The sequence below is a fragment of the Argopecten irradians genome, chromosome 2, assembly GCF_041381155.1.
Source record: "Argopecten irradians isolate NY chromosome 2, Ai_NY, whole genome shotgun sequence".
NCBI lineage: Eukaryota > Metazoa > Mollusca > Bivalvia > Pectinida > Pectinidae > Argopecten > Argopecten irradians.
Window position 1 is genome coordinate 27,715,785 of NC_091135.1, and position 19,617 is coordinate 27,735,401.

A 19,617-nucleotide genomic window follows, 5' to 3' on the forward strand; every position below is an offset into this window, starting at 1 on the left:
TAAGGGTTACATTTCAGATATGTTTAGATGTTTGGTAGAATTATTTAATGTGTATAGGCTATCATGTAATTCATCATTTCCTTATAATAATAGAATTTTAACACTCACACAAAATAATTGTGTTTTGTGTTGCAGTCATTAATTCAGTCGTTTCTCCAGAATTTCTATTATTTACAGTCAGGGTCTTAATAACAGACAAAACTCTCACTGACATAATTCAATATTTTCTCGTTTTTATTTTCGTTTCAAACAATTTGCTGATTTATATCTCCTTTCTGGCTCACCAATATGAGTTTTGACACCAAGCCAAGAAATTATGCTGTTTTGGCAAAGTTTTCATAACAATAGTTTAGTGAAAGCAGTTGATGGTGTGTGAACTGCCACAGATAGTAAATATCTAGAGTCATTGGGAACTGTCCCTTTCTTCGCTCACTGGCCTTCGGTAGTTATTGTTGCACTATACGGTTTGCTCAGCAGACATCAATCAGCCTACAGTAGTTATTACGACACTGTTTCTAAACATTCAAATGTTCCACATTCCTACTCATTTAGAGAAGGTGCAGTCTCTCAATAATATCCTGCTATGTAATCACCTCCGAGTTGTTTGATTTTTCTTGTCTTTATAAGAAATTTGCTAATGAAAGCTGAACTTTCAGGCATCTTTGCTTTTGTTTGATTGGTTGTTGTTTTTTTTCCTTTATGTGTCTCTCGGGAAATTATTATGTTGCTTTCTGGAGCTTTTTAATTTGTATCTTAACATATTTTAATGAAGAAAAATATTCTAGATCTTTTTTTGTCTATATTCTAAAAGAATTTACTTTGTCATTTACTCCTTTCAAGACCATTTTTGGCTTTAAATATCTCCATTTATGAAAACAAATTGTTCTTTCTTTAGTCTTTTAGTTGTATTTTTTGGTGGAAATGATCAAAGAACATTCTTTCATGCCAGTTTTAGATCACAAATGAGCAGAGTCATTGTATTTAAAACTGGTAATTTTTACAGCTTATAGTGTCACATATGAATTTAAAAATAGGTTTCTAGCAGTGACATTTTCACTGTAAAAAAACATAGTTCAATTCTCATTGAGCTTGGTATGAACTGTTACAATAGCAAGTGTCATAATATTGTAATAATAAGTTTGTTTTGATAAGTGAATCCCCCAGACAGAGGCAGTGGGTGGTATATACACTGTATCCACTTAGGAATTGTTTATAGGATCTGGTATATACATACTAGACTCCAGGTTCAAACCAATCTTGTTGACATCTTGCAGCCCAACTCTGGTCTTTGTGCATCCATAAACACCCTCTCAGCATATAGTTGGTGCTGTACTGTGATAAACGCCCGGCTCTTTGTACTTTGGTTCCAAAAAAAGGGATATATTGAGAGTTTATCATTAGTGATTAGGACACAAATGTTGCAAAATAGAAGCAAAGAAAATGTTGATTGATTAGATTCATAACTAATTGATGATAATTCAATTTTGCTTGTTACGAACATTTTCATTGGCTTAAATATTAAATTTATCAGCCCATAAAGGAAAAAAATGGTGTCGCCGTTTGTAACGTTGCTTCTGATTGGCTGAGATGACGGCGTAATGATTTCATAGACAAAAGAGTCCCAAAATGAATTTTGAATATTGAAGAGATTATCTTTAGTAAATTGAATTATAAGGATTAACTTGAATAGATTTTTTTATGTTACGGAGATATGATAACACAAAAATCTGAGTGTACTCTCATCATAAACCGCTTTGTGGTTTATTTAGAGTACACTCAGATTTTTGTGTTATATCACCATAACATATAACATAAAAAAATCGATTTAAGTGAATCCTTAAATAAAGAGAGTAATCCTTCTACAGAACATTCATATCTGTGTTTTACATTGCCTTGATTTCGTGTATATAGAATAATTGTTTGGCATTCTATTGACATTGCATGCTGTAAGAAAATGACATGGCATTGCTTTAACTTTGTATACTGTGGGCTATTATTCTGGATAACTTGCATTGGATGCTATTATTTGACAGTAATAGTCAATGCTATGACACTGTGTATTGAAGGATATTAATTCAATTTTGTTTTTTTGTTTGTATACTGTGGGCTATTATTCTGGATAACTTGGATGCTATTATTTGACAGTAATAGTCAATGCTATGACACTGTGTATATTGAAGGATATTAATTCAATTTTGTTTATTTGTTTGTTTTAGAGCTGCAAGGTTCTGTTGATTTGTTCTTGCCTTGATTGAATTCCTTTGTTCTGGATCAATAATAACATTGTATTGTTGAATCATTAAATAGTCCACACTATTGTCACCATGTGTGCTGTTGTAGAATAGAGTTCTGACGGTTCCTTTAGCCTTTAGCTAACTGTGCATTTTAGGGGCAACAAAGTTTTATGCCATTGCTTTATGTGTTGTAAGGCAAAACGTTCTGATATTGATTTGAACTCTTGTTGTATGATACAAGGTTATGATATCACTTTTACTTTGTGTGATATTAAACAAAAATCTTATATCGTTTTGACCTTATATGTTGTATTACAAGAATCTGGCATCAATTGCTTTAACCTGTGTATTGTAAGACAAGGTTCTGACATTGCTTTGACCTGGTGTGTTTTTTAAGAGAAGGTTCTGACAGAGCTTTGATCTTGTGTGCTTTGAGACACTGTTGTGACATTGCTTTTATCTGGTGTGTTTTGAGACACTGTTGTGATATTGCTTTTATCTGTGTGTGTTTTGAGACAAGGTTCTGACATTGCTTTGATCAACATTGCTTTTATCTTGTGTGTGTGGTAAGAAATGGTTCTGACATGTGATTGTATTTTGACTTGTGTATTGTTCTTGACTGAAGAAATGTTCTGACATTGTATTTTGAGACAGGGTTCTGACATTGCTTTTATCTTGTGTGTTGTAAGAAATGGTTCTGACATTGCTTTGACTTTGTGTTTTGAGACAGGTTCTGACATTGCTTTATCTTGTTGTTGTAAGAAAGGTTCTGACATTGCTTTGACTTTGACTTGTGTGTTGTAGAGAGATAGTTTTGACATTGCTTTGACCTTGCATGTTGTAAGAGAAGGTTCTGACATTGCTTTGACCTTGTATGTTGTAAGAGAAGGTTCTGACATTGCTTTGACCTTGTGTTGTAAGAGAAGGTCTTGACTTGTATGTTGTAAGAGAAGGTTCTGACATTGCTTTGACTTGTGTGTTGTAAGAGAAGGTTTGACATTGCTTTGACCTTGCATGTTGTAAGAGAAGGTTCTGACATTGCTTTGACCTTGTATGTTGTAAAGAGTGAGGTTCTGACATTGCTTTGACCTTGTATGTTGTAAGAGAAGGTTCTGACATTGCTTTGACCTTGATGTTGTAAGAGAAGGTTCTGACATTGCTTTGACCTTGTATGTTGTAAGAGAAGGTTCTGACATTGCTTTGATCTTGTGTGTTGTAAGAGATAGTTTTGACATTGCTTTGACCTTGCATGTTGTAAGAGAAGGTTCTGACATTGCTTTGATCTTGTGTGTTGTAAGAGAAGGTTCTGACATTGCTTTGACCTTGTGTGTTGTAAGAGAAGGTTCTGACATTGCTTTGACCTTGTATGTTGTAAGAGAAGGTTCTGACATTGCTTTGACCTTGTGTGTTGTAAGAGAAGGTTCTGACATTGCTTTGACCTTGTATGTTGTAAGAGAAGGTTCTGACATTGCTTTGACCTTGTATGTTGTAAGAGAAGGTTCTGACATTGCTTTGACCTTGTATGTTGTAAGAGAAGGTTCTGACATTGCTTTGACCTTGTATGTTGTAAGAGAAGGTTCTGACATTGCTTTGACCTTGTATGTTGTAAGAGAAGGTTCTGACATTGCTTTGACCTTGTATGTTGTAAGAGAAGGTTCTGACATTGCTTTGACCTTGTATGTTGTAAGAGAAGGTTCTGACATTGCTTTGACTTTGTGTTTTGAGAGAAGGTTCTGACATTGCTTTGACCTTGTGTGTTGTAAGAGAAGGTTCTGACATGTGCTTTGACCTTGTGTGTTGTAAGAGAAGGTTCTGACATTGCTTTGACCTTGTATGTTGTAAGAGAAGGTTCTGACATTTGTTGAGAAGGTTCTGACATTGCTTTGACCTTGTGTGTTGTAAGAGAAGGTTCTGACATTGCTTTGACCTTGTATGTTGTAAGAGAAGGTTCTGACATTGCTTTGACTTGTATGTTGTAAGAGAAGGTTCTGACATTGCTTTGACCTTGTATGTTGTAAGAGAAGGTTCTGACATTGCTTTGACCTTGTTGTTGTAAGAGAAGGTTCTGACATTGCTTTGACCTTGTGTGTTGTAAGAGAAGGTTCTGACATTGCTTTGACCTTGTATGTTGTAAGAGAAGGTTCTGACATTGCTTTGACCTTGTATGTTGTAAGAGAAGGTTCTGACATTGCTTTGACCTTGCATGTTGTAAGAGATAGTTTTGACATTGCTTTGACCTTGCATGTTGTAAGAGAAGGTTCTGACATTGCTTTGACCTTGTATGTTGTAAGAGAAGGTTCTGACATTGCTTTGACCTTGTATGTTGTAAGAGAAGGTTCTGACATTGCTTTGACCTTGTGTGTTGTAAGAGAAGGTTCTGACATTGCTTTGACCTTGTGTGTTGTAAGAGAAGGTTCTGACATTGCTTTGACCTTGTGTGTTGTAAGAGAAGGTTCTGACATTGCTTTGACCTTGCACAGTTGTAAGAGAAGGTTCTGACATTGCTTTGACCTTGTATGTTGTAAGAGAAGGTTCTGACATTGCTTTGACCTTGTATGTTGTAAGAGAAGGTTCTGACATTGCTTTGACCTTGTGTGTTGTAAGAGATGGTTTTGACATTGCTTTGATCTTGCATGTTGTAAGAGAAGGTTCTGACATTGCTTTGACCTTGTATGTTGTAAGAGAAGGTTCTGACATTGCTTTGACCTTGTATGTTGTAAGAGAAGGTACTGACATTGCTTTGACCTTGTATGTTGTAAGAGAAGGTTCTGACATTGCTTTGACCTTGTATGTTGTAAGAGAAGGTTCTGACATTGCTTTGACCTTGTATGTTGTAAGAGATAGTTTTGACATTGCTTTGACCTTGTATGTTGTAAGAGAAGGTTCTGACATTGCTTTGACCTTGTGTGTTGTAAGAGAAGGTTCTGACATTGCTTTGACCTTGTGTGTTGTAAGAGAAGGTTCTGACATTGCTTTGACCTTGTATGTTGTAAGAGAAGGTTCTGACATTGCTTTGACCTTGTGTGTTGTAAGAGATAGTTCTGACATTGCTTTGACCTTGTATGTTGTAAGAGAAGGTTCTGACATTGCTTTGACCTTGTATGTTGTAAGAGAAGGTTCTGACATTGCTTTGACCTTGTATGTTGTAAGAGAAGGTTCTGACATTGCTTTGACCTTGTATGTTGTAAGAGAAGGTTCTGACATTGCTTTGACCTTGTGTTTTGAGAGAGGGTTCTGACATTGCTTTGACCTTGTATGTTGTAAGAGAAGGTTCTGACATTGCTTTGACCTTGTATGTTGTAAGAGAAGGTTCTGACATTGCTTTGACCTTGTATGTTGTAAGAGAAGGTTCTGACATTGCTTTGACCTTGTATGTTGTAAGAGAAGGTTCTGACATTGCTTTGACCTTGTGTGTTGTAAGAGAAGGTTCTGACATTGCTTTGACCTTGTGTGTTGTAAGAGTAAGAGAGTTCTGACATTGCTTTGACATCTGCATTGCTTTGACCTTGTATGTTGTAAGAGAAGGTTCTGACATTGCTTTGACCTTGTATGTTGTAAGAGAAGGTTCTGACATTGCTTTGACTTGTATGTTGTAAGAGAAGTCTGACATTGCTTTGACCTTGTGTGTTGTAAGAGAAGGTTCTGACATTGCTTTGACCTTGTATGTTGTAAGAGAAGGTTCTGACATTGCTTTGACCTTGTATGTTGTAAGAGAAGGTTCTGACATTGCTTTGACCTTGTGTGTTGTAAGAGAAGGTTCTGACATTGCTTTGACCTTGTGTGTTGTAAGAGAAGGTTCTGACATTGCTTTGATCTTGTGTGTTGTAAGAGAAGGTTCTGACATTGCTTTGACCTTGTATGTTGTAAGAGAAGGTTCTGACATTGCTTTGACCTTGCATGTTGTAAGAGAAGGTTCTGACATTGCTTTGACCTTGTATGTTGTAAGAGAAGGTTTTGACATTGCTTTGACCTTGTATGTTGTAAGAGAAGGTTCTGACATTGCTTTGACCTTGTATGTTGTAAGAGAAGGTTCTGACATTGCTTTGACCTTGTATGTTGTAAGAGAGAGGTTCTGACATTGCTTTGACCTTGTATGTTGTAAGAGAAGGTTCTGACATTGCTTTGACCTTGTATGTTGTAAGAGAAGGTTCTGACATTGCTTTGACCTTGTATGTTGTAAGAGAAGGTTCTGACATTGCTTTGACCTTGTATGTTGTAAGAGAAGGTTCTGACATTGCTTTGACCTTGTATGTTGTAAGAGAAGGTTTGACATTGCTTTGACCTTGTATGTTGTAAGAGAAGGTTCTGACATTGCTTTGACCTTGTATGTTGTAAGAGAAGGTTCTGACATTGCTTTGACCTTGTATGTTGTAAGAGAAGGTTCTGACATTGCTTTGACCTTGTATGTTGTAAGAGAAGGTTCTGACATTGCTTTGACCTTGTATGTTGTAAGAGAAGGTTCTGACATTGCTTTGACCTTGTATGTTGTAAGAGAAGGTTCTGACATTGCTTTGACCTTGTATGTTGTAAGAGAAGGTTCTGACATTGCTTTGACTTGTGTTGTAAGAGAAGGTTCTGACATTGCTTTGACTTGTATGTTGTAAGAGAAGGTTCTGACATTGCTTTGACCTTGTATGTTGTAAGAGAAGGTTCTGACATTGCTTTGACCTTGTATGTTGTAAGAGAAGGTTCTGACATTGCTTTGACCTTGTATGTTGTAAGAGAAGGTTCTGACATTGCTTTGACCTTGTATGTTGTAAGAGAAGGTTCTGACATTGCTTTGACCTTGTATGTTGTAAGAGAAGGTTCTGACATTGCTTTGACCTTGTATGTTGTAAGAGAAGGTTCTGACATTGCTTTGACCTTGTATGTTGTAAGAGAAGGTTCTGACATTGCTTTGACCTTGTATGTTGTAAGAGAAGGTTCTGACATTGCTTTGACCTTGTGTTGTTGTAAGAGAAGGTTCTGACTTTGCTTTGACCTTGTATGTTGTAAGAGAAGGTTCTGACATGCTTTGCCTTGTATGTTGTAAGAGAAGGTTCTGACATTGCTTTGACCTTGTATGTTGTAAAGACAGAAGTGTTCTGACATGCTTGCTTTGACCTTGTGTGTTGTAAGAGAAGGTTCTGACATTGCTTTGACCTTGTATGTTGTAAGAGAAGGTTCTGACATTGCTTTGACCTTGTATGTTGTAAGAGAAGGTTCTGACATTGCTTTGACCTTGTATGTTGTAAGAGAAGGTTCTGACATTGCTTTGACCTTGTATGTTGTAAGAGAAGGTTCTGACATTGCTTTGACCTTGTATGTTGTAAGAGAAGGTTCTGACATTGCTTTGACCTTGTATGTTGTAAGAGAAGGTTCTGACATTGCTTTGACCTTGTATGTTGTAAGAGAAGGTTCTGACATTGCTTTGACCTTGTATGTTGTAAGAGAAGGTTCTGACATGCTTGACTTTGACCTTGTATGTTGTAAGAGAAGGTTCTGACATTGCTTTGACCTTGTATGTTGTAAGAGAAGGTTCGACATTGCTTTGACCTTGTATGTTGTAAGAGAAGGTTCTGACATTGCTTTGACCTTGTGTGTTGTAAGAGAAGGTTCTGACATTGCTTTGACCTTGTGTGTTGTAAGAGAAGGTTCTGACATTGCTTTGACCTTGTATGTTGTAAGAGAAGGTTCTGACATTGCTTTGACCTTGTATGTTGTAAGAGAAGGTTCTGACATTGCTTTGACCTTGTGTGTTGTAAGAGATAGTTTTGACATTGCTTTGACCTTGTATGTTGTAAGAGAAGGTTCTGACATTGCTTTGACCTTGTATGTTGTAAGAGAAGGTTCTGACATTGCTTTGACCTTGTATGTTGTAAGAGAAGGTTCTGACATTGCTTTGACCTTGTATGTTGTAAGAGATAGTTTTGACATTGCTTTGACCTTGTATGTTGTAAGAGAAGGTTCTGACATTGCTTTGACCTTGTACAGTCGAACTTGGTTGATATGAACTCGGATAATACGACAACCCGGCTTAATACGAAGTACTAAGCCGGTCCCGGCCAAATTCCCTCTTTATCTATGTTAAAAAAAACTCGGAAAATTCGAATTCGGAAAACTCAAAAACTCGCTTAATACGAAGTACATGTTTGGTCCGAATGACAAATGAGATTTTTTTGTAAGTAATAGATTGCAGAAAATGCCGATTTAAAAACAAATCTGGCGTAGAACGACACTTAAAAAGCCGCGCGCTTTCAACTACGTAAACATGGAGATAAATGTTAAATATTTAAAATAATTTGTTGTGATTTTATTAAATAACTATTTAGGATATATTTCTGTTTTATAGTTATAACTTTGCGGCCCAGTGGAACCCACCTATATTGAAATTGATTACCGGTATATTCAATAATGAAATACTGCTTAATCCATGTTCACACAATATTCCATCGTCTTTTTCCTTGGTTTATATTGAAATCTGAATAATTTTTGAAAATATTCCGCATTCTCCAAGGACTTCAATATAAGCGGTTTCCACTGCATGTACATATAGGATTTTGACATCTTCCTTTCTTACGATACGGAACTAGTACATGTGTGTATACTTAAAGTGAAGAGATTGACAGTTGACTTGAGAACTCGCTTAATTCGAACACTCGGATAACTCGAGGTTTTTTCGTGGTCCCTTCGACTTCGTATTAACCAAGTTTGACTGTATGTTGTAAGAGAAGATTCTGACATTGCTTTGACCTTGTGTGTTTTGAGACAAGGTTATGACATTGCTTTGACCTTGTATGTTGTAAGAAAGAGAAGATTTTAATATTGCTTTGACCCTGTATATTGTAAGGAAAGGTTCTGACATTTCTTTGACCTTGTGTGTTTGGGACAAGGTTCTGACATTGCTATGACTTTGTGTGTTTGAGACAAGGTTCTGACAATGCCACAACTTTGTGTGTTTTGAGACAACGTTCTGACATGCATACTTTGTTTTTGAGACAAGTTCTGACATTGCTATGACTTTGTGTGTTTGAGACAAGGTTCTGACATTGCTATGACTTTGTGTGTTTGAGACAAGGTTCTGACATTGCTATGACTTTGTGTGTTTGAGACAAGGTTCTGACATTGCTATGACTTTGTGTGTTTGAGACAAGGTTCTGACATTGCTGACTTTGTGTCTTGGAGACAAGGTTCTGACATTGCTATGACTTTGTGTGTTTGAGACAAGGTTCTGACATTGCTATGGCTTTGTGTGTTGGAGACAAGGTTCTGACAATGCTATAACTTTGTGTGTTTGAGACAAGGTTCTGACAATGCCACGACTTTGTGTGTTTTGAGATAAGGTTCTGACATTGTTATGGCTTTGTGTGATTGAGACAAGGTTCTGACAATGCCACGACTTTGTGTGTTGGAGACAAGGTTCTGACATTGTTATGGCTTTGTGTGTTGGAGATAAGGTTCTGACATTGCTATGACTTTGTGTGTTTGAGACAAGGTTCAGACATTGCTATGACATTGTGTGTTTGAGACAAGGTTCTGACATTGCTTTGATATTTTGTGTTGTTGGCCAATGTTCTAGCATTGCTTTGACCTTGTGTGTTGTGTAGGTACAATGATGTTAAACCATTGCTGTGGCCTTTTGTGTTGTAAGACAAATTATTGAACTCAGGGAGCTAAATTGTTTGTTATGGTGTTGTGTGCCAATGTTGCCTTGTTTAGTTTTAGTGTTGTTTGCCAATGTGCCATGTTTAGCTTTATTTGACTCTGAATGTTGTAGGATCATAAGTGGAAGATGTATATGGAGATGGATGATGAAGATGAAGAGGAAGATAAGGATGTCAATCCCCTGACCTTGATTAAAAGTGTCAGTTTCTCTTGTTCCTCTAACCATGGCATCTTCAAAATCGACCATGTAAGTATAAACTTCATTCAGCTTTTGGAAGTGTAGAAAATTGCCTGCACTGAAAAAATAAAGCCAGATAGGTTAGATTTAAGTTAATTACATGAAGAGAAGTTTGGTGAGAAAGTTTACAAAGACAATAAAGTTATCTAGATAACTGTGATGAAGAAGTGACTAATGATATTGAAGAGTGATTTGGCTTTCATCACAAACAACACACATGAATAAAAAGGCATTCTGAATTCCTATCACACGGTAGGCATGATTAGGTGGTGATGAGTAGACTTTGAGGGTTTGGTGTGTATGATATTATAGGCTATTATGATAGGTAGGAGGGCAATTCTGTGTAGGAGTAAAAGGGTCCCGGATAATTAGTCTTCTTGGAGGGTAAACATTCTATGATAATAAAAATACCTCATGATTACAATGTCTTGTTAATTTAATCAAACTAGTCCATGTCTGTCAGAATGATCAGAGGCAATACATGTTTGATCAAGGTAATATGATGGATAGAATTTATTTGAAGGCTAATGCCTGTTTTGATTATGCTATGATGAGGATGTTAGTTTGATATCACAAAGGTATCATTGCTCCTTGCCTAAGAAAATGCCTTTGATTAAAAGGCATAAAAGAATGTTAATGTTATCTTACTTCCTCTTTCTCTGTTTTTAATTTGTATTTCAAAACAAACATACCAAACAATGAAAATTCTTGCTTTATATGTATTTTTACAAGTCAGGAACTTCCTTTGCCATAGTATCTGTAATTGAAATAAAATAGTCTGTTGACCCTATATTTACGTTTGATTCTGTCTTTGCCTATTGAGTTATATTATCTGCCCTTGTGGGTAGATATTGATTGTGTCATCATTATTTTGGGAGCAAAACCCATGGCCTTTTTATCTGAAAATTGGCAAACAAATAAATACTTACCCACATTAACAGATAATTCTGCAAACATACATATACAGAATATTGGGTTTTAATCAAATTTAACCCAATGATGAGATAGAGTGTTTTAATTATTTTTTACAGCCTCCATTTATTATGGAGAAGTGGCAGACTGGCATTGGAGCAGATGTTGAGGTAGAATGTGGAGTACAGTTTGAGGTCAGTGTAGCTAAAATGTATCATTCTATATACAAACAAATATTGATTAAATCTTAATTTCAAATATGATTAAATTTGTGTTCTGATAAAGAAATCAGAATTTACATAAATCAATCACAGGTAAAGAAGAATGCTGACAACTGTGAAATACAAAATGCAATCTAGTGAGGGTATGACCATACAAAAAAAATAGTTGTCAAGAAAGTTAGTTTGTTTACAGTATAATATTATGTAATTCACTTTTCCCCATTGAGAAATTTTTTATTTCTTTATGTTGCAGGCGTCGGTCAAAAAACCAAAATCTATGAAATACCATCATAAACTTGACTCGAGTGCCACAACTTCAGGTCAGAAGGTTGTGATCCTGACCTTACTGAGGACCGAGTCTCCACCAGAGTCTGTGGATACACTCCAGCAGACCCCTACTCGTCCTTCTCAGTCTGTGTCACCATCTGTCCATCCTAGCCCTAGTTCACCACAACTGCAAGGCTACTGGAACAAGCGACAGAGTCTGGGAACTGTGTCCTTACCAGAGTCCATCAAGAGTAAGCACAGCCTTAGCACAGAGCTCCATCAAGAGTAAGCACAGCCTTAGCACAGAGCTTAAGGTGGAAAGTTATGAAAAATCTGAAAAAGTGCATTTCTTGAAATAAGATCTATTTGCTAGAATTAACATTCAACATTTAATGGCCATAATATTAATTGAGATGAGGAAGTAATTGTGTGATGGCTACAGGTATATGTAGGTCAATGTTATTACTGAAAGGACATATTGGAAATAAAATTCAATAAAATTGAAAACAAATATTTATACCAGAGTCAAAATGTAGGTGTAAAAGCTATGGTAACATATAAATGTTATACATTTCCGTTTTACAAGGTTCTAGAGCATTCACTCAAAATTTCTTCATCAATCAATTTGTTTTCCAATAAAAAAGACTCATTACACGTTATTGAAAGTAGAGATAGCATTTAAGATAGATCTGTTAAAGGGTTGAGCTGTTTTGTCAGACTATGTTGTACTCAATATCTGCTTTTCTTAGACAAACATTTACATGTATCAATTTCCTTCTCCTTAAAACAATGACATGAAATTTACATACCATAATGTGTTATTTTGCATGTAATGGCTAAGTGCGTTTTCTGTTTAAAATATTTGAAAAGCAAATTTTCCTGATGTAATTTTGGTGTTTTTCAAAATTGAAGTTGTCAAAATTATTTTCTTCAACATTTTTTACAATTTTAGAAATGTTTAACAATAATTGTTTTCATATCCCGAAATGTAAAGTAAACGAGATGATTAGTTCATATACTCTGCTTTTGTCAAGTCTCAATAAATGATAACTAGCCTGTTTGTTTCCCAGTTTACTGAAGGGAATGTTCATTTTGTTGAGTTTGATGAAGAAAATTAAGAGCACTACTGTAGAAAACATGATCTGACAGTTGTTTTTATACCCAGTTCCCAGTAGTTGTGTCCGGGGCTTTGAAGATGTACTTGAAATGTAGCCTGGATACAAGTGATTTAATCAGAGCGTCCAGCTGACACAGTCGTTAGGGTGTTTGATGTAGATTTCCTGTAGTATTAGGATGATGGGTCGTACCACTTGGTTCCTGTAGTACTATGAGGGGATTGATCCACATCTACACCTTAAGGCTAAATAAGTAATTATTGATGACAGCGTGTTATATTTCATAGACACAAAAATACTGCCATGGCTATGTATAAACTCAGATATTAATTTCATAGAGTTGATAATTTTATAGTATTGACCTCATGTAATTGCAGGTATATTAATCATCAATATGGTCCCAGATGTGATTTTCTCAGAAGAAGGAAATACATGTATCTCTATAGCAAATATAGTTATTATAGATTTTTTTTAAACAAAGTAAACACTGAATATCTGATGAGATTTTTTACATGTAATTTTGCAGGTAGCAGTTCCAGTGTCTGGGCCAGCGTTGTGTCAGGAAGGAAATCCACGTCTCCAGCCATCTTCTCTAGTGTTCAGGCCAAGCCTATCCCTGGAACTCCATTGGTCTTGTATCCATTCCATCCCTCCCAAACCCCACCCAGCTCTCCATCTATATCAGCCACCAGTTCCCCGTACTCTCAGGGATCGTCTCCATGGTCAACACCGTCCCCAGCTCAACATGTTCAAAGACAACAGTCACCATGGTTCCGTAACAACCAATCGTCACCAGTTCCTCACACCTCATCACATGAGTTATCTCTATCATCACACATCACCAGTTCTGACAGCTCAAGCTCGGGTGGTAAAGGAACAACACCTAAAACAGCCCCAAAGACATCCGATACTGTGCGTGAATCAAAAGTGAGTTTTATGATATCAGAAGCTGTGAGTGGTGATTTGGAGGCTCAGGATTCTCATAGTAATTCATACGCTGAAGTTTGTAACAAATGTCTGTGTCAACAGAAGCAGTCTCCAGCAGGACATTCCAAACAGCCCTCACAACAACCTAGTGACAATAAAACAAACAAGGGTCTCTATGACAACAAAGATAGTATCCATGACAACAGAGGAAGTAGTCATGGCAACAGGGGTAATCGGGGTCAACCAAGGGGTACTGGTAGAAATAGATATGACAGAAAGGATTACTTTGGTAACCAACACCACAACGATAATGTGTGGAATGACAACAGACACTCAGGTGAAGGTCGGGGTAAAGGTTATAAAATGTCACACAAGTTAAGAGGCTCCAAAAGGGATCAATTATCTGGTGCTGATTACCAACGAAGCTTTAGTGACCCCAAATCTCGCTCAGGGAGTTTATTGTCAGATGGAGATATGTCTGATGGTGGTAAGTCTAGTAGCTACAGTGCTCCCTATAGGGAACCACATGGAACAGGTCAATACAGGGGCAGTAAGAGGGGCAACAAGTCCCCAGGTGTACCAACACCGCCAGCCAATGTCGGTCCTGACTTGGACCCTAGACACTCCAGCAAAGGACAAGGATCACCAACAAATGGGGTGGAGAAATCCTGTGATGAGTCACGGGAATCATCGGAGGAAAAACGTGGTGGATGGAAGGAGGTAGACCATCGCCCTCACCGACACCACGACAATAAACATTACCATGGTTACGGGCAGTCCCGTGGACGTGGTTACCATGGACAGGACCGCTCCAGTGATGATGAACACTACAGACCTCACGGGTACAGCCGTGGTCGTGGGTACCATGGTGATGATGACCGAAGGCGACATTTCAGTGATGGTGAGGCTCGTGGCCGGGGTCATAAAGGACGAGGAGTCCGAGAGGCTGAACAGTACTGGTCAGGATCAGATAGATCACAACCTCAAAGGAAAGTTTGAAACACACACACTGAACATCAGCTGAGATAGACCAAGAGGCGACAGTCAGCTAGATAGAGATCAGCAGAGGGAAGGTAACAATGGCCAGAGCTACACCACCCCAATTAATGAGGACAGGTATCGCCTGCTGGACAGGTGAGATAAGACAGGTATGGTGTACCTGGACAGGCGATACGCCTGTATAACTGACAGGTCACAGTTGACTGATCAGGAAAATTAACCATCATCAAAACCAGTGACAGTTTGACGATTACCTTCACCATTCCATTAGTACATGCCTTGTCTACTTCTTAAAGTTTATCAGATTTCTGTCACAGTAAATGAGCAGAATTATTTTAATACCATGTCTTATGCTCTGTAATGTTTATATTGCATTGGAATGCTGTCTAAAGTTTAATTCACCACTAGTCACAACGTATTCCTTCTATGCTGCATATTAACAAATGAAATGTACTTAATTGTACAAACACATTTTCATCATGTTTAATTTCTGTTTTTTGTTGTTGTTATTTTTTTTTTTGTATTCTGCAATGTTCATTTTAAGAATTGTGTACAATAAAACGGGTATATAAAAATCACTAACTTGGTAATCTGCCTTAATGTTAAAATGAAAATAATTTGTATGCATTGGTTTTAATGAAATCATATGTGAACTAATAATTGCATGATTTGAAAAGAAATATTAAGATTCAATGATGACTCTTTTAGTAAGGAATTGATTAGATGCATTTCGATCAATCGTGATAAATACTAATTATCCCTGTGACCTTGAAGTGACCTTGTATTGACCTTGTGACCTTGGCTTAGTCAGATTGGTGTTCTCTCGCACCATGGTGATGTTATCACCCACTACTATGAGTGACTGATGAGAGATTGGGATATTTAAACTCCCCCCAGGTTTCGGTAGCCAGACTAGTGACAGTTGAATACAATGGCATTTCCTCCTCGCCCTGTGTGCACTGGGTATACTGGTATTAGTCATACACCATACTTCATATATTTGTTTTAATTGGGCACTGATTAGGTTTTATATAATTAACTCCACAAATTCTTTTGGAAATGATGTTTTATAAAGTAGATGTGGAAATCATGCTCAAAGAAATTGATTTTTAACATGGGTATATTTCAGAATCAAAAAGTCAGAAAAGTATTTACTTAGATCACTATTATATTTCTTTTGATTAATAAGAAGTTATTTCAAAATCATTTACAATATCATGTAATCACAGTGATTTCTTTACATTGTTTGTTGTCTACATTTGTTAAGATGAGGTGTACCTATGTTTTGACCATTGTAATTAATGGTTAAAGTGTCCTTACATCATTGCCACCTCTGGACCACATGTTCAAAACTCCCATGTGACAGTTGTCAGGAAAAACTGAACATTGATTGGTGGAGTTTGCTCCTGTATTTCTTCCACCTCTTAAACCTGACAACTCCTTGAATGACCTGGTGGTGGTGTGAATGTTTGGTGTGAATGTTTGGTGACATGATCATTATTACACCTTGTAACGCGGTCTCATTTAGTGTAAGAAATCATACATGTTATATGAGCCCAAGGTATCTGATCGCAGCACAATTAAAATAATGTTTGTTTCTGAATTTCTATTCATTGGTGCCATACTGCATTTGATAAAACTTTTTTATGACACCATGACTATACATACTGTCATCAAGCCTGTGTGTTTACACTCTGTCTGTATTCAGATTTATAATTGATATTTATTGCATTGATTAGAATCTGATATTAAAAATGGCTATATGTTAGTTAACATTTCTAATACTGATGTGATGCAGATTTTTTTTATGTAATTCACACAATATGCCTGATTCATTGATGTGCCTGACTTTATATTTAAACCTGTAGAATATGAAATATAGATTATATATTTCTTTACTTTTATGATAATTCCATAAACGTGATATATTTAATGATTTTAAAATATTCTATGTCAATGAAATGTAAATTATTTGGTCATTTAATTACCTTTGGTGATTTTAATTGTATATATGTCTGGCAATTTCGTTATTGGATTTAATTGTAAAAATCAAGATTCATATCTATTAAATTGTAATATATTGTAATTAAGTGTGAAAGAGCATTTGTCTGATTGTTTAATCTACTGGAGTGAGTTTTCTGTATGTTAATGAACTTTTCTTACGTTAAAGAATTTGTCCATATTCCTCTCATTTCAATTCCCTCCAGGTCATTTGTATTAGTGATGAGTTATTTCATCTTTTTTAAGATATACAGATATATGTATGTTCTGTTTAAAAAAAGAGATGAAAATAGAAAAACACAGAAAACTGTTAATGGTATCATGGAAACCCATCTTGTATGCAATTAATTGATAAGTTACATTTGTAAACAACAATTTTTTGGTCATCTGACCTGAAGGGTGAGGCTTGTTTTCCTGATTGTAAGTAATTCGACCATTTAAATTTTGTAATCTATATGAAGTATATATATGATGAGTAACAAAGTACATCAGAACTAGTACTGACAGTTATATCATACTCAATGTGTCTGTCCATTACACCAAAGGAAGCTACATTTTGAAATACAGTACTGCAAACTTCATACAACTGAATTTTAACAATTGTTTTTCACAAACTGTACCAAACCAGTAACAGATTAATGTACATTTATATGTTTTGAAAACCAATGTTGTTATATAGGAGATATGATTGAGTAAATGTTGTTATATAGGAGATATGATTGTGTATGCATTGGTGACTGAGATCAAAATGCACATGTATATATGTATATGTTGGTATATGTGATATGTCTGCTGCTGAGAGTGTTGTTTTGTATTTTATAAAAACCAATTATCATAGAATTAAATAAGAAATATTGTTGTGTTACTGAAATGGTTTACACCACATGCCTGACCACCCAAAACTATTCTTATTAAGTGACTGATTTTTAAAGTGATTACTATAAACCATGCATGGCTGATTTCATAGCTTTTTCTTTGATTTTAAATTCACCATATTTGACTATAAATGAAGAAGAAAAATATAGATAAATACTTTGTAGAACTAAATTTGTACTAGCCTTGCCTGAAATTATTGCATAACGTGAGCCATCAGTCAAATATCAAACAAAATCAGATAGTGAAACCTAGACAATTTCCTTATCATCAGTCTGCATTAATTTAATTGGAGTTTTAAGTCTCAGTAAATGGGAGGAATGGTTTTAGAGATGTGGGGCTGTTATCGAGGTGAATATGGTATCTGACACAATATGTTCTGTACACCTGTGTATCATTACAGAAAAAAACTACATATTTCAGTTGTTGCTATTTTAGACAATGAGAGATATATAATGAATTGTTAGTAGAATTTGCATTTTAAAACAATGTCAATTTTCAATTGTGAATATAACAATGAAATATAGTTGAATTTTGAAAAAAATCTATATTTAATAAATATGAATTTTACCGAATAATAATGTTTTGACACACAATTTTATGTACATGTTTTATGTACATGTTGTACATTTCTATACTTGGTCACACACAACTATTGGTTATTTTTGCAAGTCAAAATTGTTACGAGTTTTAAGACAAGCTAATAAAGAAAGGAATAAGGATTATGATTTTTTGATCAGGCAGTTGATATTTTAAATATTTTCTGGTTTAAATTATGTTACCACCAGAATGTTCCTTGAAAATTAGGATACTATCATTTCTATTAAGATTACAGGCTATAGGGTATGTACCAGGTAAATGTATGAAAGGGTAAATGTGACTTATACATAGATAAATCATACTTTTCGTAGTTGACGAGAGATTTATATATAGTCACCAAAATGATTATGTGAAGAGCTGATAATTGCTTTATACGTTTTGCTGCATTAAACAAGGGTTAAGCAACCTTAATTAGCTTTTAAGCACAATTTTGATAGGACGCTATCCTAATTAACCTACAAAACAAGGGCAAGAGAGTATATACGGACTGTGAGCCATTACATCACTGGTTCATACTGTTAGCCATTACATCACTGGTTCATACTGTTAGCCATTACATCACTGGTTCATACTGTTAGATAGTGATATATAGCTAATTAACTTACAAAACAAGGGTAAGACAGTATATACGGACTGTGAGCCATTACATCACTGGTTCATACTGTTAGCCATTACATCACTGGTTCATACTGTTAGCCATTACATCACTGGTTCATACTGTTAGATAGTGATATATAGCTAATTAACTTACAAAACAAGGGTAAGACAGTATATACGGACTGTGAGCCATTACATCACTGGTTCATACTGTTAGCCATTACATCACTGGTTCATACTGTTAGCCATTACATCACTGGTTCATACTGTTAGCCATTACATCACTGGTTCATACTGTTAGCCATTACATCACTGGTTCATACTGTTAGATAGTGATATATAGCTAATTAACTTACAAAACAAGGGTAAGACAGTATATACGGACTGTGAGCCATTACATCACTGGTTCATACTGTTAGCCATTACATCACTGGTTCATATTGTTAGATAGTGATATATAGCTAATTAACTTACAAAACAAGGGTAAGACAGTATATACGGACTGGTAGCCATTACATCACTGGTTCATACTGTTAGCCATTACATCACTGGTTCATACTGTTAGCCATTACATCACTGGTTCATACTGTTAGCCATTACATCACTGGTTCATATGTTGTTAGTTCCATAGTGTATTACAATTACTTACAAAACTGTAGCCATTACATCACTGTTCATACTGTTAGATAGTCATGTTATATGCTAATTAACTTACAAAACAAGGATAAGACAGTATATACGGACTGTGAGCCATTACATCACTGGTTCATACTGTTGCCATTACATCACTGGTTCATACTGTTAGATAGTGATATATAGCTAATTAACTTACAAAACAAGGGTAAGACAGTATATACGGACTGTGAGCCATTACATCACTGGTTCATACTGTTAGATAGTTGATTATATATAGCTAATTAACTTACAAAACAAGGGTAAGACAGTGTATACGGACTGTGAGCCATTACATCACTGGTTCATACTGTTAG

General features: G+C 35.8%; 1 protein-coding gene across 2 annotated transcripts in view; it reads left to right on the forward strand.

Moving 5' to 3' along the window:
* The window catches only part of LOC138315010 (mitogen-activated protein kinase kinase kinase 20-like), a 50,363-nt gene extending 32,980 nt beyond the window's left edge, over positions 1 to 17,383 (forward strand). For both annotated transcript variants that reach the window (XM_069255720.1, XM_069255719.1), the window contains exons 17-20: positions 9,991 to 10,125; positions 11,148 to 11,222; positions 11,503 to 11,767; positions 13,158 to 17,383. In XM_069255720.1, coding sequence (XP_069111821.1) covers positions 9,991 to 10,125; positions 11,148 to 11,222; positions 11,503 to 11,767; positions 13,158 to 14,557 — 1,875 coding nt within the window. In that variant the 3' untranslated portion in view covers positions 14,558 to 17,383. The remainder of the gene's footprint in view (positions 1 to 9,990; positions 10,126 to 11,147; positions 11,223 to 11,502; positions 11,768 to 13,157) is intronic.
* The last annotated feature ends 2,234 nt before the right edge of the window (positions 17,384 to 19,617 follow it).